At 38.0% G+C, this 27,781-nt stretch overlaps 5 protein-coding genes, 1 long non-coding RNA gene and 1 pseudogene across 7 annotated transcripts; 4 read left to right on the top strand and 3 right to left on the bottom strand.

Annotated features, from left to right (window-relative positions):
- The first annotated feature begins 1,533 nt into the window (after window positions 1-1,533).
- LOC125215445 (metalloendopeptidase OMA1, mitochondrial-like) lies at window positions 1,534-4,683 on the top strand. Its single transcript, XM_048116865.1, has 3 exons — window positions 1,534-2,606; window positions 2,771-2,919; window positions 4,226-4,683. The coding sequence occupies exons 1-3, from the start codon at window positions 1,707-1,709 to the stop codon at window positions 4,473-4,475; spliced, it is 1,299 nt and encodes a 432-aa protein (XP_047972822.1). The 5' UTR covers window positions 1,534-1,706; the 3' UTR covers window positions 4,476-4,683.
- A 306-nt stretch (window positions 4,684-4,989) lies between these two features.
- Window positions 4,990-7,368, top strand: LOC125211716 (pentatricopeptide repeat-containing protein At5g66520-like). The gene is made up of 2 exons (XM_048111624.1): window positions 4,990-7,000; window positions 7,090-7,368. Exon 1 carries the CDS (start codon window positions 5,356-5,358, stop codon window positions 6,994-6,996), a length of 1,641 nt encoding a protein of 546 aa, XP_047967581.1. The 5' UTR covers window positions 4,990-5,355; the 3' UTR covers window positions 6,997-7,000; window positions 7,090-7,368.
- Window positions 7,369-7,928: 560 nt separating this feature from the next.
- On the top strand, window positions 7,929-9,918 carry LOC125209824 (annotated as a pseudogene).
- Window positions 9,919-10,394: 476 nt separating this feature from the next.
- Window positions 10,395-15,270, bottom strand: LOC125214301 (phosphoglucomutase, chloroplastic-like). Of its 2 annotated transcripts, XM_048115256.1 has the most exons (22): window positions 14,925-15,269; window positions 14,723-14,788; window positions 14,609-14,653; window positions 14,432-14,524; window positions 14,299-14,351; window positions 13,973-14,024; window positions 13,805-13,873; window positions 13,581-13,649; window positions 13,035-13,157; window positions 12,718-12,770; window positions 12,518-12,596; window positions 12,370-12,434; window positions 12,231-12,298; window positions 11,977-12,095; window positions 11,823-11,897; window positions 11,605-11,720; window positions 11,360-11,501; window positions 11,190-11,271; window positions 11,073-11,119; window positions 10,906-10,983; window positions 10,696-10,801; window positions 10,395-10,618 (listed from the first exon to the last, which is right to left on the bottom strand). In XM_048115256.1, the coding sequence occupies exons 1-22, from the start codon at window positions 15,171-15,173 to the stop codon at window positions 10,551-10,553; spliced, it is 1,917 nt and encodes a 638-aa protein (XP_047971213.1). In that variant the 5' UTR covers window positions 15,174-15,269; the 3' UTR covers window positions 10,395-10,550. The 2 variants fall into 2 exon arrangements, with proteins under 2 accessions (XP_047971213.1, XP_047971214.1); XM_048115257.1 differs by lacking the exon at window positions 10,395-10,618 and having other exon boundaries at window positions 10,696-10,828; window positions 14,925-15,270.
- A 1,348-nt stretch (window positions 15,271-16,618) lies between these two features.
- Window positions 16,619-19,308, top strand: LOC125212489. The gene is made up of 7 exons (XM_048112678.1): window positions 16,619-16,930; window positions 17,009-17,040; window positions 17,862-17,959; window positions 18,039-18,121; window positions 18,263-18,340; window positions 18,421-18,522; window positions 18,754-19,308. The coding sequence occupies exons 1-7, from the start codon at window positions 16,826-16,828 to the stop codon at window positions 19,030-19,032; spliced, it is 777 nt and encodes a 258-aa protein (XP_047968635.1). The 5' UTR covers window positions 16,619-16,825; the 3' UTR covers window positions 19,033-19,308.
- Window positions 19,309-20,281: 973 nt separating this feature from the next.
- Window positions 20,282-23,960, bottom strand: LOC125212222 (cleavage and polyadenylation specificity factor subunit 1-like). The gene is made up of 5 exons (XM_048112323.1): window positions 23,515-23,960; window positions 22,679-22,825; window positions 22,138-22,292; window positions 21,759-21,866; window positions 20,282-20,584 (listed from the first exon to the last, which is right to left on the bottom strand). Exons 1-3 carry the CDS (start codon window positions 23,847-23,849, stop codon window positions 22,139-22,141), a joined length of 636 nt encoding a protein of 211 aa, XP_047968280.1. The 5' UTR covers window positions 23,850-23,960; the 3' UTR covers window positions 20,282-20,584; window positions 21,759-21,866; window position 22,138.
- Window positions 23,961-25,624: 1,664 nt separating this feature from the next.
- On the bottom strand, window positions 25,625-27,769 carry LOC125211018. Its single transcript, XR_007174446.1, has 2 exons — window positions 26,584-27,769; window positions 25,625-25,883 (listed from the first exon to the last, which is right to left on the bottom strand). It is a non-coding gene; the product is annotated as an uncharacterized LOC125211018 (long non-coding RNA).
- Window positions 27,770-27,781: the final 12 nt, after the last annotated feature.

The following is a 27,781-nucleotide window of genomic DNA, read 5'->3' on the forward strand; positions in this document are numbered from 1 at the left end:
GTTTTACAAATTTGTTCTATCAAATTTTCCTTTTCTCTGTATCGTATGCAAGTTTTTCATTTTATAGGTTCTCGACTCGAAACTATTTAATCAAAATATATTTTTCACGCTACTTCCTATTTCCTTTCTTAATACTCAGAAGTCATAATCAAAATATATTTTTCACGCTACTTCCTAATTCCTTTCTTAATACTCAGAAGTCACAACATCAATCAGTGGTAATTACAATTTATATGCAAAATGTTTTACTAATGTTTCAATTAATTACAATTTATGTGCAAAATGTTTTACTAATGTTTCAATTAAGTACAAAATGTTTTAAGTTAATAAATATTATATAAAATGTTTGATTAGTGTTGTAAATTAGTACTACATAAAAATTACTAACATCGTTACTTTTTCTTATTTTTCATTCTTTCGACTCTAATATTAGCTACAAATATTAGCCGAATGTTAAATGTGAATTGATTGTTTAATTAAATGTCCATATGGCAATGCATAAGGTATTATTTAGCGAACAATTTTGGAGAAAAATAAGAAAAAACAATAGTGTTAGTGATTTTTAGATGAAATGTACTACTCCCTCCGTTCCATAGTAATAGATGCATTTTACGCCCGTAGGGGCTTAGCGCAGTTGGTTCCGGGGGAGCAGATATTGCTACAAGGAGCTGGGTTCGAATCCCACTACTGGCGTGTGGGAGCTTCCATCTCTCAGGCACAAGTGTGAGGCCTTGGGAGATGGACTCCTGTCAGGATAATGGGTTGAAGGCCTCCTCTCCTAACGGGCCGCTGTGTACCCTGATTGAACCCCCTCACAAACTGTCAGGCTGGGGTGTGGGGGCGGCTAGGGTGACCGCATCACCTTTTGCTACAAGATGCATTTTACCATTTCCGTCCGTTCCATAGTAATAGAGTCGTTTCCCTTTTTAGTAAAATCAACACATTTTTCCACACCTACTTTACTTTTTCTCTTACTTTTTTCTCTCTTCATTTCTCTCCCTTTTTCATTTTCCACTTTATTCTCTCTTTACTCAACTCACCTAACACAATTTTTCTTAATCTCAGTGCCGAAAAGTTTTGCCTCCATTACTATGGAACGGAGGGAGTAATTCGTAACACTAATCAAACTTTTCGTCCTAGTTTTCCATTTCGGTCTGTCCCACATAATTTGTCTTATTTCATTTTTACCATTTTTGGTAGTGGATCCCATATTCCACTAACTCATTCCTACTCACATTTTATTATAAAACTAATATATAAAGATAGGACTCACATTCTACTAACTTTTTTAACCCACTTTTTATTATAATTTTTAAAACCGTATCCGGTTAAAGTGATTCAAATTATTCGGGACGGAAGGAGTATTTGTTAATTTATAACATTTTGTATTTAATTGAAACATTTGATGAACAATTTTGTAGTTAGATTCCCCAACAATCATTATCGATTGTGTAATGTCGTTGTCTTTTATATTGAAATGCAATAAGTCAAAATTAATAGTAAGAAAAAAGAGAGAATAAACCCAAAGCCCAAAGGCTTAAAAAAAGCTTCCTTGCAACCGAAGCTTCGAACATCATCTCGAGCGTTCGAGATTTTCATCACTGCTTGAATCTCTTCTTGCCCTTTGCTTCTCTCCCTTCATTCTTGTTTCTATACATTACTACAATCTTACCTCAAATTCCCCAATTTCAAGCAAATTCGACATAATGGGATGGTACAGAAGATCGACAAGATTCATTTCCGATGCTTTTCGTCGCCACACCTCCGCACCCAGAATCCCCCTCCATGAATCCCCTTCCCTCTCTTCCAGCTCCGCGCCAAGAATTTCTCAACCAATTTTGAGTTTGAGGCACTCACTTGCACAGAACCAACGGAAAAGCCCTTTGATTGATGGGGCAAAGAGGTTCTACTACGTGGACCGAAACAAAGTCCACCACTTCAAACCCAGGGGATACAAACGGTGGAGTCAGAATCCGAGAATTCTGTTCTCGATGGTTTTGGTAGGTTCTGGTGTTGTAATCACTGTCTATTTTGGGAATTTGGAAACCGTGCCCTACACAAAGAGAACCCATTTCGTGCTTCTCTCGAGTTCTCTCGAGAAACAATTAGGCGAGTCCAATTTCAAGACTGTTATATCACAATACAAGGGGAAAATCGTGCCCCCTCTTCACCCTGAGAGTATTAGGGTTCAAAAGATAGCTCAGGACATAGTTGAGGCTGTGCAGAAGGGGCTGAGGAAGGAGCAGGTCTGGACTGACCTTGGCTACTCGTCTGAAAGCCTAGAGCCTCCTCAGAATGCTCATAAACCGGAGGAGGCCGTGGGAGCATTCGGTGCTGATGAGGATAGGTGGATTGCTGAGGATAAGTGGCGCAAGGAGGATGAGATTCTTGATGATGGATGGGTTCAGCAAAGTAGGAAAAAGGGTCAAGAAGTTGGGGCAAAGTCTCAAACTTCACATTTGGAGGGATTCAAATGGGAGGTTATCCTTGTTAATGATCCTACTGTGAATGCTCTCTGTTTGCCTGGTGGGAAGATTGTTGTCTTCACTGGTTTGCTCAATCATTTTCGAGCGGATGCTGAAATCGCAACAATCATTGGGCATGAGGTGGGGTGGGCTTGGAATTTATGCATTCTGTGGCTTGCCTCTTTGTTTACTCGGTGTTTGTTTGTGTTATTTGCTCAAGGGGTTGGACTTTATGCGATAGGTGGCTTGGTTCTTTGTTTACTCGGGTTTATTGAAGATATTTGTTTGTGTTGTTTGCTCATCAGGTTGCTCACGTTGTTGCGAGGCATGCTGCGGAGAATATCTCAAAAAACGTGTGGCTCACAATCATGCAGTTGATTCTTTACCAGTTTTTCATGCCTGATGTTGTCAACACAATGTCGAATCTCTTCCTAAGGCTTCCTTTTTCCCGGAGGTATTGTGTGTTACTTAGTCATTGCTATGATCAATTTGTGTGTGTTTGATGCTCATGTTCTTGTTTACTCTATTGATTCATTAGCTAAGTAGTCTATCTGCCAAATCGTGTTTTTATACAACATTGTTCGTCTCTGTTTTGTGAGTTTTATGTAAGAAGTATGTTCGATTCTGCAATCCGTTAGGCCTAGTAGTGAAAATTATTTCTGGCCTCACGTGTAGTGATAGCTGATAGGATTCTCTACATGTGGTGCTAAATTGCTGGTGGAGCTATTGGGTATTGGAATGGAGGAATCAGTTTGTGGTGTTGGTCTTAGAGCTTTCTTCAGCTCTTCATCAACCTATTTTTCACTGATTCTCAACTCAGTTTATTGATTAATGAATGTAGAAAATAAAATTGGAATCAAACCTCTTGCTCTGATTCTTTAGGCTGTGCTTTTCACCACCTGCGATAATTACCAATAATCGTAGTAGAAGCTCTGTATAACTAGGACCACCGTGTTCACTGTGTCGATTAGACAAATAATAATCACAGTTATAATAGTCACGGCCAAAATCACAATCCCTCACTGTTAGGTTGCTTTTGTCAATTCACTTAGCAGCATTAGATAGAAAAACAGAGCAGCTGAGCCTGATTACAGAACCTGTAGATGCTTCAACATAAACCTTGGAAGCTAGTTTAGCAAGCATTAGATCGAAAACAGAGTAGCTAAAGTGGTTGAGAACTCATAGCTGGCAAGCTTTCTTTGGTGGCGCCATTTCTTCCTATCTACAGCAAAACTCTTTTCACCGAATGATCTTTCACTATACTACTATTGTACTCTCCCTGCATGAAACGCAGAAGATGGAACTCAAATATCATTAGAACTCTAAAAATTGATTCATTTGTGCATTTGCCATTAATGGAGCTGTTTGCAGACAAGAGATAGATTCATGTAGGAACATTTTGATTCCCTTTTCGACTTAGGGTATAATGTCGGCTGCTTGAGATTTAAATTGTGCAGTGAAAAATGCATCATCGATGGTTCAGTAGTGATGTTGTAACATTAGTTTCATTCATTCTGCTAACATCTTTTACCTTTCAATTTCAAGTTTTGAGAACTAACCAATTATCTGTGTTACTGCAAGATTTATATGAAATATTGTCCGAGATTGGATCACTTTGCTCGATGCAAGAAAAATCATGTTTGATTGATAATCTGTTTTCCTTGTACCCGCACATGATTGCATTTTTCATTCTGCAAATCTTGTCATTGCTCAATTTTCCTTTGAAAAGTTTTATAGAATATTTGGTTATGATCTGACAGGATGGAGTTGGAAGCAGATTACATCGGAGTGCTTTTAAGTGCTTCTGCAGGGTACGATCCTCGAGTAGCTCCCCAGGTGTACGACAAGTTGCAACAAGTGGGAGGTTCTTCAGCGCTGCATGATTATCTTGCTACTCATCCTTCCGGGAAGAAGAGAGCTAAACTACTTTCCGAGGCCAAAGTCATGGAGGAAGCCCTTTCAATATACAGAGAGGTGCAGGCCGGCCGGGGTGTCAAGGGTTTTCTCTAACTTCGATCTACGTTTAACCATAGTTTTGTGACCCCTGGCTTTGGGATTGTTTTGATTTATGTCCCGTCTTCCATAATCTGGTGATTGGGATAATTTATCACCTAGCCAGAACTTGAAATTCATACTAGTATCATGTAAATAAAGCAGCAGCCTCTTCTGTTATTTCCCTATGAAGACAATATAGGGGATTTTGAATCCTTTTCTTTAATTTATCCCTCCAAAAGCTTTTAATTATGAATGAATGAATGAATAAGGTGTAATTAAAATTGCTTCTCTCTAATTGAAGTAGACAGGTTCTTTCAGAGCACCTATTTTTTTTCCCTTTTTGCCAAAAAGTTACTACTTTACTCTCTCTTACTTTTTTCTCTCTTCTTCTCTCTACCTTTTTCATTTTCCATTTTATTCTCCTTTTACTTAACTACTCACCTAATACAATTTTTCTTAATCTCCGTACCGAAAAGAAATACCTCTACTATGGAACGGAGGGAGTATATAAAAGTAGTTATTAGTTTTTTTTTTATTCACTTTCTATTAAATTTTTTAAAATTCATGTCAAGTCAAAGTGTGACGTTTAATAATAGAGAGAGTATGACTTTGGTTAAATTTTAATTGTCTTATACTCCTTAGAAAAGCATTTGGAAAAACTAGGAATGTTGGGATTTTTTTTTGCAATTATCTCGTGATGAAGTATATATATTGTATTATTGAGGGTTTTCAACAGTTTGTTTTTCATAAAGAGTCGACAAACGACGTCATTCAACTCATGTCCACATATTGCATAAAAAAAACAAATCCAAACTTTATGAATTTGAGGCACAAGGCTGAGTAAATTTCAATTTTATTTTTATCACTACATTTCTCATTCTCCAAATCGCCGCAAATGATTGAAAGCCAAGTCAAGAATTACATCGCGCGCCTAATCCACTGTTGCAAGAACTTCAGACACCTCAATCAAATCCATTCACATATCATAGCATCGCCACATTTATCCACAGATGATCGATCTTTCCTCATCTCTCGCCTCTTCTTCTACCTCTGCACAGCCTCCCACTCCCTCCAATACGCCAACAAGCTTTTCAATTTCTTCGAAAAACCGAGTCTTTACATATACAACGCGATGATCAGAGCCAATGCTACGAACATAAAGGAACCCACATCGCGTGAGTGCTTAGCTTTGTATAAAGAGATGATGGCCAGCGGTGTGGTGCCTGATTGCATAACACTGCCCTTTCTGCTAAAGGAATGCTCGAAAAGATTTGACGGCCCCACGGGCCGGGCTGTGCACGTGCACATTGTCAAGTTTGGGTATGAAGGGGATGTCTACGTGCAGAATGCTCTGATAAATACCTACTCGGAGTGTGGAGGTTTGGAGGATGCGAGGAAGGTGTTCGATGGAATGCCTAATAGAGATGTGGTTTCGTGGAATTCGATGATCGTTGGGTGTTTGAGGAATGGGGAGGTTGATTCGGCTTTGGAGTTGTTCAAGGGAATGGAGGAGAGGAAAAACATCATCACTTGGAACTCGGTCATCACGGGTTTGGCTCAAGGCGGGCGGGCGAAGGAGGCTTTAGACGTTTTTCATGAAATGCAGAACTCGGAAAATGTGGTCCGCCCGGATAAAATAACTGTGGCAAGTGCACTCTCGGCGTGTGCTTCTCTTGGCGCCATTGATCACGGAAAGTGGGTGCATAGTTACTTGGAGAGAAGTGGGATTGAATGTGATATGGTGATTGGGACAGCCTTGGTAGACATGTATGGGAAATGTGGTTATGTGAACAGAGCACTGGAGGTATTCAACGGGATGCGTGGAAAGGATTTCTTAGCATGGACGGCCATGATTTCAGTTCTAGCGCTTAACGGCTATGGAGAAGAGGCTTTTGAGGTATTCGAAGAGATGGTAGCAGCTGGAGTGAGGCCAAACGCTGTGACATTCGTTGGTTTGTTGTCTGCCTGTGCTCACTCCGGCCTTGTACAGAAAGGCCGTCAGTGCTTTGATTCAATGAAGCGCGATTACCACATAGAGCCGCAAGTTGAGCACTACGCTTGCATGATTGACATACTTGGTCGAGCCGGGCTTTTCACTGAGGCACAAGATGTTATAAACAGCATGCCAATGAGGCCAGATGCTTTTGTTTGGGGTGCTCTACTTGGAGCTTGTCAACTCCATGGAAACGTTCGCCTAGGCGAAAAAGTAGCAATGCTCTTGATTGAGTTGGAGCCTCAGAACCATGCTTACTACATCATTTTGTGTGATTTATACGCGAAGGCCGGTAGATTTGATGATCAGAAAAGGATTAGATCAATGATGAAAGGACTGAATGTGAGGAAGACTGTTCCTGGCTCCAGCATGGTTGAAGTTGATGGTGTTGTGTGTGAGTTCTCAATTAAAGGATCACCTGAGATGCCAATCTCGAACTTGCAAAGCGTGGTGGTTCTCTTAAGCAGCGAGATGAGTAGAGAAGGTGATGTATGGTTGTCTCAAGATCCTAGTTTTCCATCCGAGGACATTCTTCATCGTTAACATAGTAAGAGCATGGGATTAAAATTCAGATACATCTTAATTTGGCTTTATCTTTGGTTTCATCTATTTCAAATTCCTGATTATTGGATGAAGCAAATGCATGACTTGTTGAAGATAAAGTTTGTCGAGAAGTTCATTCTGAGGAAGATCCACATACTATCTTAGCTCCAGCTCAGTCTATTGTGATTGAATGATTCTCGGCTGGATAGATGACATGGAGTGTGCTGCATAATGCTTTGGAGCTGTTTGTCACGATTCATGGCCGTTATACCACTTACCCACTTCATGTATCAGATTGTTTACGGCATAGCTAGACGTGTTCCAGACTCTGTATATATCTCTCTGTTAATTCAATCAAATTATCTCTATCAAGCTTTCTTGTAATGCCTTATTTCCATCCTTTAATTTCTGCTCCTTTTCTCACATCTATGCATTCAATAAGCTGTCTTCTGTCTATAATCTATATTACTTGATCGGTTGATCCTGATTATAAATTTACAGCCCTCCTTGTAAAATGCTCCCGTAAATCTGCCATATGCAAAAAACAATTGAAGCTAAGACAAAATAAGTTTATTAAAATTATACATTGGTGACTTTGACATAATATAATTAGCTACTAGTATCATGCATACCTTAACTTTACGCCCCCCTAAAAAATGAGACTTTCGAAACGACATAAGTATTAATGCAAATTAGTAAAGTACAAGAGAGGAAGAGAAGTTGGAAAGAGTACATACAATATTGTGTTTGAGAAGCTTTGATTTATGTTGGCTTTTGGAATCTGGATATTCCAAGACTTGGCTTTTGCCTTATACACACACAAATGCTAATATAAAGGTATTTGGGAAGGCATTATATGTTGTATATAGGCTCCATCAAGATTCTCGAAATCTATACGTCTAATCATACGAGTTTTAGGAAATTGCGTTGAGATGGGCATCCCTGTCTTCGTTCTCGCTTTGCTCTTTCTCCTGTTTGGTTCTCTTGCCACAAGATCCTACCTACTGAATCTTCTGGTTTTTCCACTCTACGTTGTGGCAGGTTTTATCGCGTTCTCACTCGTCACTTATGTCAGAGAACTGATAGCGTCCTCTCATCGACCACCTGTGGCTGGATCAATGATAAATCAACTCATACACTTCCGCACACTTTTTGATTACCAGATCAAACTTGCCTTAAAGTACCAAACATACCGTCTGATCACCAACTCGCACAGTCACGTATACACTGCTGATCCGTCAAATGTTGAATACATCCTGAGAACCAACTTTCCTAACTATGGCAAGGTGTAGTAAATTTAAATCAGAGTTCTAATTGAATTTGAGTTTCAACAACCTTGTGTGTTTTGTGCAGGGAGACTACAATCGCAGTGTAATGAAAGATCTTTTCGGTGAAGGGATTTTTGCAGTAGACGGGAAGAAATGGCGCCACCAAAGAAAGCTTGCTAGCTATGAGTTCTCAGCCAAAATCCTCAGAGACTTCAGCTGCTCGGTTTTTCAATCTAATGCTGCTAAACTAGCTTCCAAGGTTTATGTTGAAGCACTGGCTAGTAAAGAGATGGATTTACAGGTTTCATAATTCACCCATCATTTCTCTAACATAAATGTCAATTTATGAGCTTAATTTACCTCATATAGTAATAAAGCTGAGATCTTATTTACAGGATATGCTAATGAAATCAGCTATGGATACAATGTTTAAGGTGGGATTTGGGGTTGACCTCAACACCCTATCTGAATCAGATGAAATCAGTAATAAATTAATCAAAGCCTTTGATGAATCCAATGCCATTGTATATTGGAGATACGTTGATGTATTCTGGAAAGTGAAAAGGTTTCTTAACATTGGTCTGGAAAGAAATCTCAAGGAGAACATCAAAGTCATTGACATTTTTGTTTACAAGTTGATCTGCCACAAGAGGGAGCAGACGAGGAACGAACAGGTCAGTCCGTACTGAATAAAACCGAATCTCGTGGTTTCTTGATCAAATTTATGCCATTTGCATGGTGCTAAAGAGGACATTCTGTCGAGGTTTCTAATTGAAAGTGAAAAGGATGCAAAAAACATGACCGATGAGTATTTAAGAGACATAATTCTCAGTTTTATCTTCGCGGGGAAGGACACGACTGCAAACACTCTTGCTTGGTTCTTCTACATGTTATGCAAGCATCCTCCGATTCAAGAAAAGGTGGTACAAGATGTGAAGTTAGCTACAGAGGTGGGAGATGACTCATCCACTGATGAATTCGTACTCGGGTTGACCGAGGCAGCTCTCGATAGGATGCAGTATCTACACGCAGCTCTTACAGAGACTCTCAGGCTATATCCTGCAGTCCCTGTGGTAAAACTCTTCTATCTGCTCTATAGCTGTAAAAATTGCAGAAGTAAAACTCTCTGTAACGGTATGGAACTAGGCTAAAAACGGCATTCTTAATGGAGTTTGCAGGATGGTAAGTGTGCAGACGAAGACGATATTCTCCCGGATGGCCACAGAATAAAGAAAGGTGACGGTATAAGCTACATGCCGTATGCAATGGGGAGAATGCCATACATATGGGGAGAAGATGCTGGGGAATTTCGGCCCGAGAGATGGCTCAAAGACTGCACTTTTCAGGGTGAAAGCCCTTTCAAATTCACTGCCTTTCAGGTTATTAGCTCTGTTTCCATAACCCCATTTGATTTTATTTTGTCTTCTTTTCATATGTAATCAATCTGATGAATTAATTTTATCAGGGTGGGCCTAGGATATGCCTGGGGAAGGAATTTGCATATAGGCAAATGAAGATTATTGCAGCAACTCTTGTGATGTTCATGAGATTCAAGCTTGTGGAGGAGAGTACGAATGCAACTTACAGAACTATGTTCACTCTTCATATGGACAAAGGTCTCCCTCTCTACGCATTTCCTCGCTTTGATCCTTAATTGATGTTGTTTCCTTCCTCAAATTCTCATTTTAACCACTCATCACTTGTAATCAGACTACAGTCTATACTAAAACAATAGTATAAGTTTTATTCCCTCCGTCCACAACCAATAGTCTTGTATACTCCATCAACAATGCATTCATCTAATTGTAGCCTATGGTATGCTCCCTCTATCCTATATTAGATGGAGTTTATTTTGGGTGTTGCTGGTAAAGGATAGTGGTTGTAGATCATCCATAGTATAAAAGTTACTAGTTTCTAAAAAAGAAATGAGCACATTTTTATGGGACATGCGAATATGATAATTGCCCACAGTCTTAGTAGAGGCCTCAATGAATACTACTAATCTTGTAGTCCAGCTTCTCAATCACACCACATGGCCTCAACTATGCTAAACGAAAGAGATGACATTTACTTTGAGCGAGTATATACAGAACATGGCAAGGGTAAATCATGCATTCTGTTACTCCCAGATAAAATAAATTATGATTTGAATATCTATGCTAAGAGAAATATGGTTTTACATCAACATGTCTACACAAGGATGCTTATTATTTATAGTAGAACAAAAAAAACAAACTAAACAAACGAATGTATAAATCAAGCATTCAGGAGGATGAATGCTCAACCTCAAGTGATGACTGTTGGCTCCTCCCTTCCGGTGAACTCCTTCAGCTTTGAAGTAGATAAAGCCAGATCTAGCACGTATAATCACACATACAATTAGAAACTCTGAAAAAAAACAAAAAGATGTAACAAATAACAAGAATCGAACCTATCAATGGCTTCAATGCTATTTGTGCATCCACGTCGTGTTTAGATGCATCTGGCTCAAATTGTTCGATATATATACGAACAGTTGCACCAGCAGACCCGGTACCCTATGCTCCATAACATTAGTATGGAAGCTGAAAATTGAAGTTGACATGTAGAAAACTGTAACAGAGAGAGCTTTGTTCAGGACACGATCAAAGGAGGCACTTACCGATAGCCTAAATATAATCCTGGATCCATCAGTGAACACAAAACGGACACCTTGCTTGGTAACTACGCTGGCATCTACCTGTGCAAGTACGACAAGGTCATGTTACCAATATATTTCTTTGTCGCAAAATTAAGGTTAGAGTCAATTTTGGGGAAGGCTCAACTTACAGGATCAGTGTAGGTGAAGTCATCTGCAAACTGCAGTTTGTAGTCTCCTGCAATAAACATAGCTCTTTTAGCTAAATAACAAACTCCTTAATCAACTAGGTACTGATCGAGATTTACCATATGCATCACCGGTTTTGCCTTTGGAAATTAAGTCTCTAAGATAATCTATCATTTTATTAGCCCCTTCAGACTCACATTCCTATTGCACAAGGAACGAGGTATTTGAGTTGCAGCAAATTGCATCCATTAGAAGGAGTAATAACAAAATAGCAGAGTATAAGGCTTGCCTCGTAGTCATATCGAGAGAAGAAGTTCCTCCCATAAGTCGCCCAATGCTCAGAAACAACATCCGACACAGAAACCAACTTCTCCCCTGGTTTCTTGTCCTTATTTCTAAAAGCAATTATTGACAACCAAGCTAAAACAGCCCTGTCAATAAGCAATATTCGGTTTATCAACTTAATCATCTCTGAAAATTAGATAAGGTGATCAACCATGAGATTTCCTTATGAGTGAATTGATATACACGTACCAGATACCATCTTTCTCTCGGATGTGGTCGGAACCAGTTCCAAAACTTTCTTCTCCACAGATTGACAATTTCCCTGCATCCATTAGGTTTCCGAAAAACTTCCAACCAGTGGGAACCTAAAGTGAAGTTTGTTTATAAGATAAGACTGACTGCAGAAAGTACATCCGTACCCGATAAATTGGCTAAAACTCGTTACAAGGAGTTGTAGAGTACCAAACCTCATAGAATGGAAGTTTTAACTTCTCTGCTACACGATCCAGAGCACCACTGGTCGGCATGGATCGAGCCAAACCCTGTGAAAATACATAAGCTGAGGATGTATAAACTCTTTGAAGAGAAATATTGGGAGGAGAATCTTCATGCTTTTCAAACCTTTGGGCCAGTTTTGAAGTATGGAATGGCCTTTTCTGCGTTGGCAGCAATAATAGCAACAGAATCGGAAGGAGTCACGAAAAATCTGCTTCCAAGAATCATGTTTCTGTCACCATCTCCTGGAAAACAAAGTATGATATTGATAAGGGTAGGCTCAGTTATTTCTGTTGCTTTTCCTTTATATTATGCGTTTTAGCGAATCAATTTTATAGAAATAGAAGCCATGCTGCTCTTAAAATTCACTAAACACGTACCATCACTTGCAGCGCCAAAATCGGGACCATGTTCCGCATACATTATGTCAACCAATTCCTTGGCATATCTATTCCAGATCAACAAATTAAAACCAGCATTTTGGAATCATGCGAGCTTTTCTGAATGCATACTTCTTACGTGAGATTAGGATCTGGATGGCCATGTCCAAAATCTTCTAGAGGCACCCCGTTTAAAATGGAATCCTGTACAAAGAGAGGTAATTTGATATGGAACCAACTAGCATTGTTCGTTAATTTTGACCATGACAAAAATGAAGCTAACATACAATGCTAGCTCCCAGTTTGTCCACAAAAATTGGTTTGGCATAAGCACCCGTGACGGCATGCATAGCATCAAATGTGAACCTGAAAAGAGTAGAACGAGAAGATTTGAAACAAGTTTAAAACAACGCATCAAGAAAAGATACAAAATAGTAAAGGAAGCAGCAGCAAAACATCAGAATCGTGAGGCAAGGTACTCGAATACCTGAAATCTGACCGTGATATAAGGCTCCTGATAAGTGAAAAATCAAATACTTGCTGCAAAATAAGTTGAAACATGAACTCCCATCAAAGAGAAGTAAATATAATGGTTTCATAAATATTCTCCCAGAGTTGAAAATGAAGTTCCATTCTGTATGCTAGATCATGAACTAGAAACAGTATCCACTACCAAAAATAATCCGAATTGTATAAAAACTTTCAATTATTATATCAAATAGATGTAATAAAGAACAAATGTCAATGGCTCGATGCAATAAAGATACAGTTGTTCAAGGAGAACTTGAAATTCAGACTGCTCACCTCCAAAAGCTCCAAATAGTCAGCTACTGGATCGACTACCTCTACACTAAAAGGTCCACAGTTTGTTACACCAAGCTGTGAGAGATTAATGTCGGGAATGTCGGCTACTTTTATTTCAGAGATCTGCAGAACACTAAGGCAAGTCAAATAGAAGTGGCAAACTTATCAATTGTTTGACTGAATCCAAGAATGCTTGCTAAAGATTACATTGAACCAAATCGTTCAGCAACATTTATCAAATATATGTATGTAACTAAAAGCCTCCTTTAACAGAATGTTTTTCAGTAGTAGCCTGAAAGTCATCGAGGATTTGATCATTGGGGTGAAAGAAGGAAAATAAGCTTGCTAGTCATGCACAGTTTGAATATCAGTTTCATCAATAAAGGACGATTCTTTGTGAATTTTGAGAGCTTGACCTAGAATTCTGTTTCTTAAACTTGTAGTCTTGAACTAGAATATTCCTCTTTATAAAGAATGGTCCTCCCAATAAAAAGCCTCACAGTGAAACAGCTCTACATAAGAAAAGCTAAAGCACCAGAGACATACAGAAAGAGTGTTTCCGTAGATCTTATCAGTAATCGATTCAGGTGCAGGTTGGCCACTGCTGTAATTGAACTGCAGAAGTAGGAACCAAGAGAATATTACGAATTAGTAGAACATGATGATGCAGGGTTCAAGAGAGACACATGAGCAAAAGCCACTGGCTACAGAAAAGATATAGGCAAAAGTACAAACAAGGCTCGTGCCGAATTACTAAGATCAAAATATACCTTGATACCCCAATCATATTCAGGACCACCAGGGTTGTGGCTTGCACTCATTATAAATCCACCATTGGCCTTTATAAACAAAGGAAGTGGAACTAATACAAGTTGTGCAAGTTACAGCATATAAAGGGAAAAGCACACACTACGCAGACAGAGATGAGTGATTCTTGCCTCTCTCTTCCTTATTACAGCAGATACAGCTGGTGTGGATAGTATACCATCCCTGCAGTTACAAAATTCAACCCCCTATTCATTGCCACCAACAGTAGTTCTTGTCATAAACACATAATCTTAATGATACAGAAAGAGGAAGCTAATCAAAAAGAGTTCCAATAGAGCCATAGTCTAAATGATAAAAAATTAAACATATTTTTTACTACATAAGCAAACAGCTGCATTTGAGATAGTGAAAAATACCCCTTAAAAAGGTTATTACATGGTCTTTTTAGAAAACATAAATATTGGAAATTCACAAGATAGCAAAAAGGAAAACTAGCCTGCCAACCAAGATTTTTCCAACACCATTGCCAGCAGCAATTTTGATGATTATCTGTGTTTCAAATGTTGCTCTGTCAGCATTTGGAACAAGATAGATCCATTGAAATGTCAATCAATCTTAAATTTGAAGACCTGTGCGGCCTCCTTGTTAAAGTATCTACCATCACCACCCAAAACCAAGACTCCATTTTTGTAATCCTCTGGTGGCAATGAATCAAATAGTGCCTTCAATCACACACAAATCCCTCATTAGAAGCAAACACATAGCATAAGCAAAGTATCACTACTTCAGTATTCAAACTGCCAGACCTGAATCCAGTTGGCAAGATAATTTTCTCGCATAAACTCTTTCACCTAACAGCAGCAAAAAATCAAATCCAATTATCACCGAACATGATTGGCAATGTAGCACAAAGATCACACCTTTTTCCGAAGACCACTTGTGCCAGTCTTCTGCCCCTCAATTGGCTGCGTTGGCACACTCTTAATCTGAAATCAATCAACCAATCAATCAAATCAAGGTAATATCTCAGCACCCCACTTCGATACTCTCCCTCTTTCCTCTCTCTCTCTCTCTCTCTCTCTCTCTCTCTCTCCCTAAACCCTTTTGCAATAAAAATGGAACCTTGAGTTCTTGGGAGTTAGCAACAGTGGCTGAAGGAGAAGTTGATGAAGAGGAAGCCCTGACCGAGGCAGACAAAAGTGGTGATGGTGAAGCATTCCTGAAAGAAATGTTAGAGAAAAGTGGAGTGGGATTGAAGAAAGAAAGAGATTTGGCCAAATGATCTAGAGCTGAATCGTTTCCATTAGAATTCCTCAATTTTCTTGATAGCAAAGAAGATGTGGGCCTTGAAGCTATGGAGTTCAAAGCCATATCCCCACGGCGATGAAAGAAACAAGCTTAAAAATCTCTTCTTTCTATTGAGCAATTTGCTCACTTTTTCTGTCTTTTTCTTTGTGTCTGTGAGACGTGAGTGAAGTTGAGGCTTTTAAATTATGGACTGAATGTGGTTCGCAAATCTAGAGAGGTATTGTGGGCGTGCCACGTGTACGTTAGACTGCTAAGTGTGTTCTTCATTTCTATCAACTTGATTATAAATATCTCTTGTTTTAAATTTGGTTTTTCATAATTTGATTCATATAATCTCATTTACTACTACTATTTAAAGCGAATATTCGTTTGAGAATGGTGTTTTTGAACATTGTATTGCTATTTGTCCTATATTGACGGTTGTGGCCATGAAATATAAAATTTCATAGAAACACACTCAAAGATAAAATTTTTAGTTAGTGGTAAATGGTAATCGAATGAATCTCTGTGGCTTATGATTAGTCAAAAGATTACCTTTTTAACATTTCAAGGAGTACTATTTTTTTCCTAATCAATTTTAGAATTGAGAATTTACTCTATACATGAGCTCAATTGAATTTTCCTCTTTTTATATACTCACATTAAAAAATTTAATGAAGGGAGAAGTACATTGATGTGAATCCGGGTATTCACAATCATAGGATGCAACGACATCGAGGGCCATGGGTTGATTGGGGTCCGAAAAGAAGGTGGAGATATGACAAGGAGCCAAGCCGGATTCGAAGGTCTGACTCAAACCAGAATTTGCCTATCAAAATGATGTCCAAATGCTGTTCTAAGACCACCATTATCTTCATCGTCAAAAGAGCTTCGCGTGAGTACCTTACACGCCTCAATCGGAGCTCGGATGAGGAAGTTATGGCCGTTTGACGAAAGTCGCGCAGAGCTGCCAAAAATGCCCGGTCACAGAGAAAACGCCCGGGCAAGACCCCAAAACGCCCGGGCCGGGCGTTTTGCCCGAAAATGCCATTTTTTAAAGATTTTAAAGACTATTTTCCCTATTACTTTTGTTTTAGTATAAATACTCTTTTGTAGGGTTTTCATTCTCAGCTTTTGAATATTTGTAAGAGACTATTTCTCCATATTTGAGAGCTCACCTTCTTCATCTTTTGAAGACTTATCAAATTCCTTCGGGTTGCATTCGATCTTTTGCCGGGCTAAGGTTGATTGTAAAGGTATGCTTGCTAGTTCTTGTATTGCTAGTTTGTGGAGCCATTAGGTGTTTGTACGTGAAAGTGCCTTTGGGATTTCTTTCTTGTTCTTCACCTAAATCATAACACTAATCCATCCTCTATCCTTTTATCCATTTTTCTTGTTCCATTTCTTGATTTATCTTGTTTGTTCGTTGGATTTATTTACAAAAACAAGTCCGGGGCAAGTTCATGAGTCTTCAATCTAGAAGATTCACATTATACATCGATTCAAATACAGTTCAAAGTTGAAAACTTTGAAACTTGTCAGTTAATGTTTGAGGACTAACTGAATGTATATATTCCTCTCTCTAATATTTCTAAACAAGAATTGAGCACTAATTTAGCGTTGCCAAAAATAAACGTGCGCCCAAATCACTTCACCACAAAACACTCCATTTCTTGAGTAATTAAGCTCGATTTCGAGAGGAAAATTGGGCGTTGAATTGCTGAGATTTGTTTGACATGTCGACGAATCAGAACCCAAGCCCGAACAGCAATGCGGCTCCAATCGAGATCGGGCCGGACGGCCTGGCCCGAGAATCTCCAGTCATAGCTTACACCGAGAAGGTATAGCGTCGTTTAGATCTCACGAATCACGAAAACACTATTTTGATTGCTCATCTTGTTTTCAATTTCGGGTTTCAGATCATTGAGGAAGAGCAGCTTCAGTTGAGGAAGTGCGTAAGCTTGCTTCTCATCATTCGACTAATTTCTCTTTATATTTACTGATTTGATGTGAATTTATGTTATTGGAGTTTGTGTTTTATCTTAGGATTTAGATTAATGTACATTCTGTTGATGTAGTGTTCAACAGAGAGTGTGTGATGAGATTTTCCGGTTTAGCATAGTTTATTTTGTGTTCAAATCAGTATTGGAGCTATTGATATTCAGTTGCATTCATGATCTTAATGTTTCTTAGAAAATTTTGGTGATTGTGAAAAGGTGAGGCTTAGACTAATGGGTGATTCATGGACTCGAAGTTCTTGAGCTTAATTCAAATGCCAGATTTTGATTAGACAATGGAACCATTGTACTAATGTTTTTCTATCAATAATATACAATCTGATGAGTCTTGGCCAACCACAAGTATTTCTTGAAACGTAGTGTTGATATTCCAGTATAGCATAATTTATTTGCCTTCAAATCAGTAGTGGAGTTGTTGATATGCTTTCACGCCATGTAATGTTCAGGTGCATTTGTGATCCTGGTGTTTCGTAGAAATTTTGGTGACTGTGAAAAGGTGTGATGCTTAGGAAGTTCTTGAGTTTAAGTCGAATGACTAAGTTGGATTATATAACGAAACCATAGCAATAATGATTCAGTTCTTGGTTGTAATTGAGTTACCATTGGGGGTTATTAGGATTTACAGATTATGTATTTCCTTTCACCCCAAACAGATTCCTCGTTTAGCATTACCATTTCCTATCTCAGTCGCCTCATCATGCTAATATCCATATCAACTTATCATGTGTGAATAATATATTATATGTCCACTCAGGTATATTGAAGAAAACTATTCTAAGATTCGTGATGTCGAACGAGAACTTGCCAACCTCTCGATGGAAATGAAGCTTACAGCTGGTCCAAAGAAAGCTGGTATGCATTTTCCAGCAATTCCTAAGAATAATTTTGTGTCTTCTGTAGAGTATAACGTGTTCTTGTCCTACTCTAATAGCACTTGAACACCTAAGGAAGAAAATAGAAATGTCAACAGAGAGAATTCGATTGGCTAAGATGAAAGAAGAACAAGCTAAAAAGGTATGCTTCTTTCCATTAAGGAGCTGATCGTAGTCAGCTTAACTCAGTTTAACCTCATTATATGTGCTTTTTTCTTAAGCTGCAGAATTTGTACTTCTACTTTTCTCCGTACTCTCTGATAAACACTGTTCCTATCGCTAGGCCTGGGAAGCAGCAGCAAAAGACGTGCAGGATGAGGAAGCAAGCAAACAGAAGCTTTGTGACGATCTAAATAATTTGGTAATCGATTCTTGATGGTAACATTGCCAGTTAACTTATTCGAGTACTTTTATCTCATCTCAAATCTTATGCTCTTGCAGGTCCAGGAAAGTAGCAACAGCCAACTTGCTCGACTGGAGGAACTGAAGCGCCGAATGGAGTCTCTGAACCCGAGCAGATCTTCCAATACACATACGCCCTCAGTATGATTCACTCAGACCTTCATCTTGGAGTATGCATATGCACTTAGTTTATTCGTTTCTCTATGCTTAATGCTTTTGTTCTCTCCCCAATGGTTGCGTTTCCAAGTAAACAAATACGAGTTACCTCCCTAAATCATTATACCCCATTAGATATCACATTTTCTTGCCTACTAACATAAACTGAATTTAGTTGAGAAATCTTGACAAGATTTGACTATTTACAACGCGTAGGCGGGAAATCAAAGACTGCCACATAGTAGTACAGTTGAAGTTTCGTCTGCCGGGGAACCACCCTCTGGAGCTACGGGAACCATATCTACTGAAGTTAAAGCAGAGAACTCCGCGGTAACTGAGCAAAACCAGCAGCCTTCTAGCGACAGCGAGGGAAGACGGAAGAAGAGAATTTCAAATAAAGGAAGAGGAAGTGGATTAGGAGCAGTACCTAAGGGCCGGAAGCATGCAGCACCTGATTGGACAGGAGCTGGTTTTGACGTTGATGGCAGAGGTTGAGTGAATACACGATCCTTACCGGCTCCCGGCCACTTTCTAAAATTCATTTCTTATTTATTATTGGACAAATTCTAGTCTGTTACCATGACAAAAAAAAAAAAAAAAAAAAAAAAAAAAAAAAAAAAAAAAAAAAAAAAAAAAAAAAAAAACCTTGTCCATATTTATAAATTCTTCTTGAACTGATGTGTATGAGCTCTCAACCATGGTGGCCTTGTATACAGATGTTTAATGTAAATTTGCATTTGTTTGATGAAAAGGTTTTCATAATTGTGATTATGCTTCTTGTTTGACAGCGACATGTGAGTAGTTTATGAGTTCGAGATGTTGTGCTTATTGTCAATTGGTTTTAAGATGGAATCACGAGAGGTAGAATCCTGATGACGAGGCCGGGGAAAACATCGTCGAGGTCGTGAATATGCGGGTTCCTCTCGACTATGTAAGGATCGGAGCACTTGTCGCTGATGGTGTGCAGGGTTTCACCTTCTCCGACAACGTATATCTCGTCGCACGGCTTCTCCACCTGCCACCCTCTCGCCGCCGCTTCAGAGCTTGTCGACAATGCCGTCGTTTAGGAGGATCGGAGCTACCACGCCCGCCACGCCAAGCCACGAGGCGTCCCACGCTTTTGTGCATTTTTGGAGGGAACGACTGCCATTTAATTGTAAGAAGAAGAAGATTTTTAAAGTATGTTTTGGGGTAGATTAATTATTGGTAACAATTATTACAAATAACGTCAGTTTTGGTTCAAAATTGTTGGTTTTTTGACAATTTTTTTATCGGGTTTTCTTTGTTTTAAGTCTTATTAGTCCTATTTTGGGACAAAATTGGCGCTTAATCGATACTATGAATCAAAACTAGACATATATAAGTAGTTCACTTGCTCAAGTTCAGCTCGTAAGAGGTGGTTCGGATTTGAACCAAACATTCCTTATACTATGAAATTAATAGTGAATTAATTTTGAAGCAAGTTTGGTTTGTTTAATTTGGTCAACTAATTAAGAAGCAATTAAAATTAGGATAACTTTTATTCCTTGAAACTTGCAATTTGTATATAAATCCTATTTTTTTTTTAGATATTTGCCAACTGAATGGAGTGTTATATTGTTAAATCAACACTTAATTGTTAACTACAACTACATAAAAGCCATTAGATATTCAAATTAAGGGCCTAGATCATCAATCCCGAAATGTCAACACGATCAACAAAAAACGTCAACAAGGGTATTAAGGTCAATTTACAACAAATTAGATGTAACTAACTTTTAAAAAATATCCCATAACCTTAAAACGCATGGCAGCTGATTATTGCTGTCCGAGAAAACTATGATCTGGACCATCTTATATAGTTGGAACAATTACATGAGACCCTATAAGTAAAATAAGAGGATCATATTTTAAACACTGACCATGGCTGACCATATGAGCGGATGCTGCTTTAATGTTGTATTGACGCTGAGTGCTGAAACCATACAAGTGTGATGTTTCCAAGCAACCCGACCCGCCCATGTAAGCTCATGTTCATGAAGAATTACCACAACAGGCTCAATATAACCTGAAAAATAGCTTTTAATCATTCAAAAAAGGAGTGGCTGGGAATTGGCTGAGGTTCATAATGAAATGAAGTTGCTGAGAAAAGATATACGAACAGATCACAAATTAGTTGCCTGAATCTTAGAGAAATATAATCAGGATAGTAAGGACCTAAAAGCAAAAAACAAAAGATTATGTAGAACCACTGGCTAGACCAAGCAATGGCTACAAGTAAGACTACTTCACAGCAAATCAGAAGAGTCCTCTTATTAGAGGCCTTTGGTGTACCCAAAAAAATTATGAAGTTGAATTGAGAATTTAATCATTTATTATAAATTGATTACCACGTAGTTGCTGGCGGTCAAGAGTGTCTCACTGAGTTGGAGTTGTCTATAGACTGCACTCTCACTTAATTTAATCCACAACCACATTAAATTATAACTTAAAAATTTTAACTGAAGAAGGTCAAAATCTGGTAACTACAACCTTAAAGCATAAAACAGATTTTTTCTTTATCACTAGAATCAAATTATCCAGATTAGAGAAGATTATGACGATTCCACCTACTCAAAGGAAAATATACAGAAAAGATCTATGTCGTAGACTTCCCAAACTAGTTTTTTTGCCCTGTAACCAATAAGCTCACCTTAAACTTGAGATAAAAGGAGCGGCAATGATGAGAAAGTCAATAGAATCAAACATGTAATATTCAGTCTCTGCCTTTTAGAAACCGACACTTGATATAATTGAATAATGCAGTCATTTTAGAAATCAAAACTATCAAACCAAGCATATATTGGGAAACCTATAACTTGGAATGATAAAGATAAGATTAGCACCCAATTAAAAATACAGAACAGAAAAAAAAAATCATCATAAGCCCTTTCCAAAATCAGCAATTAAACATCGGCAGTTACAAGAAAGGAAATTTGTGTACTGTAGCCCATAAGAAAGTGCTGATTCTCAATCTGGTTCTGGTGCATGCTTTTTATTGACTATTCTGAAGTATACAATCAAAACTTTCCAGAAGTATGGGTAAGGAAATTACAATGATTAGGAAATCTATAGCAACAAAAAGCACACACAAATATTTGAGAATATATACTTAGCCATATTGGATTTTCTGAACCACCCTTTATTAAAAAGGGATGCCAGAAAACCAAATCAGAATCCTTACCATGGATGAGAATACTTACCATGGATGAAGATGAAATCTTTAACATGCTTTATATCAAGATCTCGTAAGCCAACAATATACGATGATTCAATTCGAGATGCAGCAGCTGCCCTGAAAGTACTGTCCTCTGCAGGTGCAGTTAAATCAGTGCTAGCCTAACATCACGTTTCACAATTGAATTTACAATTTTAAAAAAATGATATAAGCAGTTACTACTTGAAAGCAGCATGATCCACATGGCTCAAACATTCATCATCCCCAACATTCGAAATAGTTCATGATACAATATGGAGTAAATATCTAGTAGAAGCAATAGAAATATATATCGTGTTCCTAGTAATCAAAATATTTCATATTAAAAGAACTGTAACAGAGTAAAGACAGATCAGTTGCAAAACCTCAGCTGCTTTGAGGACTATCATTTGTAATCCATATGCAAGCACCGCCAGCACACCTCCCCAATGGATCAACTTTCACTAGTGGGCCTCTTCGGAAAAATTCTCTGCCTCTTCTCAAGCGAATCCAGTCAGAACCCTCAAAACAATGCATGGAACTGGACGAGAAGAAGTAAAAGTGTCTATAAGTAAATTACCACCAAACTGCATTCTCATGATAGTTCGTGTTGAGGCATACTAGTAACAACAGACATTCATTCTATTTGCAACTTACAATCAGAAATTACTCTCCAGAGCTTCAGGTTTGTTATGTATCTCAGGATTTCAACTTGTAGGCGGTTAGAGTTCACAAGTTCATGTTGAAGAAATATAGCAACAATATAAATAAAAATATATCAAAGACCTATTTTTCCTGTCACAAATAATGTAAAGAGCTACTTATATATGCATATGACTATATGAGTGCCACCAATAGCACCATAGAATGTGTTGTGTTCCTTCAAACTGTGGGATAGGAATTTGCAATAATAAGATTACATCACACCTGGTTCGTAGCCCATATATTGATTCATCAAACTCTAAAACTGATATTTTTGCATCTCGAAAAGTCAATATAATAGAGTCTCTCCTCTTTCCACCATCAGTAGCTCCATTTGGTAGCACCCCCAATGACTCCACATTACCATGCAACCTACACGGCATTAAACAAAATCGAATTAGCATCTGAAATAACAAATAATATTGTTTTTCCATTGTAACAAATTACTCGAGGAAACTGACGCTCATTCTTAAAAATTGTGGGTGCAACAAAAAAATCATTACTAATATTAACAAAATTTACTCCAGTAAATAGCTACATATTGTATGATAATGATGATGATGTTATGTAAGCTCAACTACAACCACTACTTTCTTAATACAATCTTAAACAATGTGAAAGACAATAAGTAATAGAACACAAAGTAAGTAATCATGATGGTACATTTGTTGTATTTGATAAATTAGCTTCATATTAAGACTCTATCATGCAGAGTGGGAGAGCTAGTAACATTGTTGGAAACAAAAATTTCTCAATTTTACCTACGAACATTCAAACATTTCCAACAAATTTCAACTAATTCCTCCAATCATCAATTTGAACACATATAATATTAACTAATTAAAAACAAAGTATAGCTATGCAAGCCATCAAACCAAGATGAAAACTAAAATCAAGAGGACAATTTCTCAATACAACATGCCCTGCAATACAGTATTTTCCTGGAGCATCCTCCTAGCAAAAAAGTGCGACAAAGCTTTTCAACATTGCACAGCTGAATTATTTACGACAAAAGAAAAGGCATAATTCAAGTAAATACTAGAAATAGGAAAAGAAGAAACCTATAATGGCAAACGAGCTCAAGTGAGGCACCGGAAATACCAGCTAAGACGGCTCCACCACCCTTGGGCTCGGCAGCAGCTTTGTGAGCTAAGGACGGAGAAGCCTCTTCCTGAATTCTTACAATGTAAACTTCAAGAACGTTGGCGGCAGCAGTAATGAGGTTGGGAACCGGTCCAATAGGCTTGGAGGAGGTGGTCCAGTCCGAGTCGATGTCGTCGGCGGTGATCGGAGGGATTTTGGGCGTGGAATCTGCGGAGGAATGGGTGATGAAACCCGAGGCGCAGTGCTCCATGCCGGTTGCCCAATGCATCATCTTGAACGCCGCGAAACTCATACCTGCAGTTGATTGGATTCAGATGGTGGAAGTGTGGACGAGTGATGGTTTGGGGATTTAGGGTTTTGCTTAAAACCCCAATGGCGGGATATTGGGGATTTCAGAAAAGGGATTAATTGGGACCGCTTCCGAAATGCAGTAAAACTTCAATCCAAACGGTAATGTCAAACTCCTAAGGGCACTCCCAATGCTCTCTCTAAAAACTCTTTTATTTCTCTTTAACTCCTGCCACATCAGCGTCACATCAGCACCAAAATTTATCCCCAACTTTTAGCCAACTGCTCCAATGGTTTCTCCCTTCTCCCTAACTCAAAAAAAAAAAAACGCCGAAAAATCGCCGAATCGCGCCTACAGTGGGCGCCAATGATTCGGCGATGAATCGGGGCCGAATTATCGCCGAAACACACCCAACGGCCGGCGATTTTCGGCGAAAAATCGCCGAGTGTTATCGCCGGACCATTGGGAGTGCTCTAATTTTATAAGGTCGATTTTGCTTCATTGATTTTAGACTTTATTTGAAATATTGAGTTTTAAATGTCTCAAGCAGGGTGAATTGTTTTCAAACCAGTTCCCCCGTTGATTGATACTATTTTTTTTTTCCTCATTAATTCACATCCTTGCTTTTATTATTTTGAATAGTGGACTTTAGAATTCCACAATGAATAAAATAGTGGACTCTTGCCTCGTTAATCTTATGCAAGTTGTGATCAACAATGAATAAAACGGGTGGAAAAAGTTTATCGAATGGGAACCTTAAGTTTATAACTTAGACTTTATTCATTCATAAGCTTGAAGCTAAAAATAATATGACTTTATCATATCTTGTATGTTCCTCAACTTTAATAATGCATAAACTCAAAAACTAAAACTATAGCTATAAATAATACAAATAAGGTATAAGAAAAAAACAAATGACATAATCTAACTAACTTGTGTGGAATATTAGAGGAAAACGACAGTTTTGGATGAAAATAATAAGATTTCTCGATGATGATGATGATGATTGATGATAATATTTAAGAAGACTAGGTAGGTCTACTTACTTTAAAACAAATTAAATAAACCTGTAAAAATTTGACAAACTCCTAATTAATTAATCTAATTTGAAGCGCATCCACAAATTTTAATTTTCAGCTGGCCACGGGTTAGTTTGATTTGTCAAATTTCCAAGTTCGCATGCAATCTTAGACTATGGTTTAGATAAATAAAATTAATTTCCTTTTCTCAAACGAGATATTAATAAGCTATATTAGCCTGTCCATTTTCATGTCCTTAAAAATGTCTATCTTTGAAATCAAACCATCAATACTAAATCATTAATTGTTTGTTGTGATAACTAATTTTCTTCCCATTCGAACAAATATGTTTGTTTTTATTTACATAAAAATGTTGAATATATACTTTGGACACGCAAAAAATGTATACGATCGAACAATATATTTACCTTTTTAATATTAAACAGAATACGTCACGTTTTCTCATTTCTATTCTGGCAATCCAAACCGAAATAAAAATCTTGAAAGTAGGAAAATGAGTAACATTTTAAACTATAAACTAATGCAATTTTATTTAAATATTTAATAATATACTAAATGTTATATATATTGAGTTATTTAATTTAATAAGTGTGACGCCCCAGAATTCCGTTCCCTTCTTTCGAGATAAATCGAATTTATTAGCTTAATTAATTTCCTTTAAGAAGCTGTGTAATCGTAGTTGTCGTTGTAATTCTCGACTTTGGAGTGATTTAAGTATTTTCGTTGGAAGAAATAAAGTGCAAGGAAATTATGTGTTCAATTAGATAAATATTTGAGGAATAAGTTATACAAGAATGATGGAAATAGCACATGCTTACAAGTTACAAATGTGAGAGTGACAACAGACACACCTATCATCCTACTACTCTAGTCAACAAGTTTGGAAATAGTCTAAATTGGTATATGAACCAAAGAGCTACAAGAATAGATTCCCTTTCCATTACTCCATCCTCTCCCCCTCGAATATGCAGCCTGCAAGGCTCCAAGGTGGCACAACCTACAAGAAAAAGTCCACTTACCCAATTAGTGAATGAGCATGTACCATGCAATGGCGTATCCAGAATTTTTAGTTTGGGGGTTCGATAAATTATCATAACAATATAGAACTTCAAAATCCGAAAGGTCAATTTTCTTCTCTTTATTTTGACTTTGAACAAAATCTTTATTTCTAATTTTTTTCTTAAGAAAGGTCATCATATATAAAAAAAAGATTAGTGAAAAATTTATTTTAAATTTTGCAGAAGGTATTTTTTAATTAAAAATAATCTTTTGACTTATTTTAGGCAAAAACTTCAATTACAAATATAATGCATCATTACCATTTTTTATATAATTTATTTCTCATGTTTTACGTCAAATATATTTTCATATTTTATGTATGATCATAAATGAGCATTGAGGAAAAGTTTATATTTAAAATATATATTCTTCAATAAAAGGTAAAAAAAAATTAAAAAAAAACAAAGCTATAAGGGGAGATACAAATGAGTATAAGAAACAAAAGTGCACTATAAAAGAAGTGCGCAGAAAACAAAAATCAAGGGGTTAAAATGTGAAAATTGAAAGGAAGTTGATTTAAATCTAATGATAGTATTATTAAATAAAGAGTAGTAATAATTAAAACATAAAGAAAAGTAATTAAACATCTGCATGCAAAATGTGGGCCATGGGAGTCGAACCAAAGCATTCAGCCTTACCATTGAAGACTCCAACCACTGAACCATTTAGATTACATATACCATGTCAAACAAGATTTCAATATAGTTAGTTTAAAATTTTGGGGGTGCAGTTGTACCCCTTATTCCTCTGGTACCATGAGTAAGACAATAATCAAAAGTAAACCAAGAAAATAGTGAACAATTATGGATTAAGAGAATCAAGTCTCTGCCAAGACTAAGGATTGGATAGAGTCAAGATTTCTAAATCTCCCAATTAAGAAAAGAGACAATTGGGACAAGAATATGAGCTCATTTGAGGGCACTAAAAGAGGAAACTTGCGGAGATCCATGAGGTCAGCCAAGCTAGTGTGCCAAAACTTACACCAAAGTAGTAAAAATAACATGAACATCAAGCTCAAAAGAGATGGAGCTGGCAGCCCCAAAATAGGAGCCTTTGCCTCCAAGTTTCAAGCACAAACAGCCAAGGAATAGAGCACTATATAAGCAGCCTCATCTCCCTTCTCCTCCCCACAAAATCGACACCCCAAACTCACATAAAGTCAAGCAATACAGCAAGGAAGGGAGGAGGAGCAAGGAGGAGATTCTGAGACAGGACATCGGTCCCCATCCGAGAGGATTCATCAAAGTGAGGTAACAACCTCAACACCCAATAACCTTTGCATCATGTAGAACAACAAATATAGATAGCACAAGAACTTAGAACTTCCATAGGATCCTCACAATCAAGTATGGATCAGTAGCAAGAACCATCAAGTCTTCACAATGAGCTAAAAGCCCCAAATGAAAAATTAGAACTTTAATACCATAGCCAAAGATCTTTCCAGTGAGCACTCAAAAAAATTGGATCATGGAATTTAAATACTCCAACAAGATCATACGAAATACCATCAATCACCAATCAGCTAGAAATTAAAGAAATTGAGTAAAGGAGAAAATAGAAGGTGACTTAGCTTAGGCGGAGGGGCTGCCGGGCGACGAGCGAGCGGAGCAGCTGCAGGCCGCGGCTGAGAGAGGGAGAAGGAGGCGATGCCTCCTCTCTACTGCCGGATTCACCGAGGATGCCGGTGCTGGACGGTGGGCGCAAGACGGAGGAGGCCGGCGTGAGTATCCGGTGAGCGCCGTGGCTGCCTGGCGAAGGAGGCGTGGTGGAGCTCCGGCGGGTCTGCTCGTCGATCGACTGGAGACGAAGACGGAGCCGGCGAATCTCCGTCAAGCT

This window comes from Salvia hispanica, chromosome 3, assembly GCF_023119035.1.
Source record: "Salvia hispanica cultivar TCC Black 2014 chromosome 3, UniMelb_Shisp_WGS_1.0, whole genome shotgun sequence".
Classification (NCBI taxonomy): Eukaryota; Viridiplantae; Streptophyta; class Magnoliopsida; order Lamiales; family Lamiaceae; genus Salvia; species Salvia hispanica.

What these genes read in the sequence shown, in the direction of transcription:
- LOC125214301 (XM_048115256.1), bottom strand. Translation starts at nt 15,173, where the DNA reads ATGGCTTTGAACTCCATAGCTTCAAGGCCCACATCTTCTTTGCTATCA. An exon ending in CTAACTCCCAAGAACTCAAG is followed by an intron (nt 14,789 to 14,924) that starts GTTCCATTTTTA and finishes GATTGATTTCAG; the next exon opens with ATTAAGAGTGTGCCAACGCA. An exon ending in ATCTTGCCAACTGGATTCAG is followed by an intron (nt 14,525 to 14,608) that starts GTCTGGCAGTTT and finishes GTGTGATTGAAG; the next exon opens with GCACTATTTGATTCATTGCC.
- LOC125211716 (XM_048111624.1), top strand. Translation starts at nt 5,356, where the DNA reads ATGATTGAAAGCCAAGTCAAGAATTACATCGCGCGCCTAATCCACTGT.
- LOC125212222 (XM_048112323.1), bottom strand. Translation starts at nt 23,849, where the DNA reads ATGAGTTTCGCGGCGTTCAAGATGATGCATTGGGCAACCGGCATGGAG. An exon ending in GAGCTCGTTTGCCATTATAG is followed by an intron (nt 22,826 to 23,514) that starts GTTTCTTCTTTT and finishes AATGCCGTGTAG; the next exon opens with GTTGCATGGTAATGTGGAGT. An exon ending in ATATATGGGCTACGAACCAG is followed by an intron (nt 22,293 to 22,678) that starts GTGTGATGTAAT and finishes CTTCTCGTCCAG; the next exon opens with TTCCATGCATTGTTTTGAGG.
- LOC125215445 (XM_048116865.1), top strand. Translation starts at nt 1,707, where the DNA reads ATGGGATGGTACAGAAGATCGACAAGATTCATTTCCGATGCTTTTCGT. An exon ending in CAACAATCATTGGGCATGAG is followed by an intron (nt 2,607 to 2,770) that starts GTGGGGTGGGCT and finishes TTTGCTCATCAG; the next exon opens with GTTGCTCACGTTGTTGCGAG. An exon ending in AGGCTTCCTTTTTCCCGGAG is followed by an intron (nt 2,920 to 4,225) that starts GTATTGTGTGTT and finishes ATGATCTGACAG; the next exon opens with GATGGAGTTGGAAGCAGATT.
- LOC125212489 (XM_048112678.1), top strand. Translation starts at nt 16,826, where the DNA reads ATGTCGACGAATCAGAACCCAAGCCCGAACAGCAATGCGGCTCCAATC. An exon ending in TCATAGCTTACACCGAGAAG is followed by an intron (nt 16,931 to 17,008) that starts GTATAGCGTCGT and finishes TTCGGGTTTCAG; the next exon opens with ATCATTGAGGAAGAGCAGCT. An exon ending in CCAATACACATACGCCCTCA is followed by an intron (nt 18,523 to 18,753) that starts GTATGATTCACT and finishes TACAACGCGTAG; the next exon opens with GCGGGAAATCAAAGACTGCC.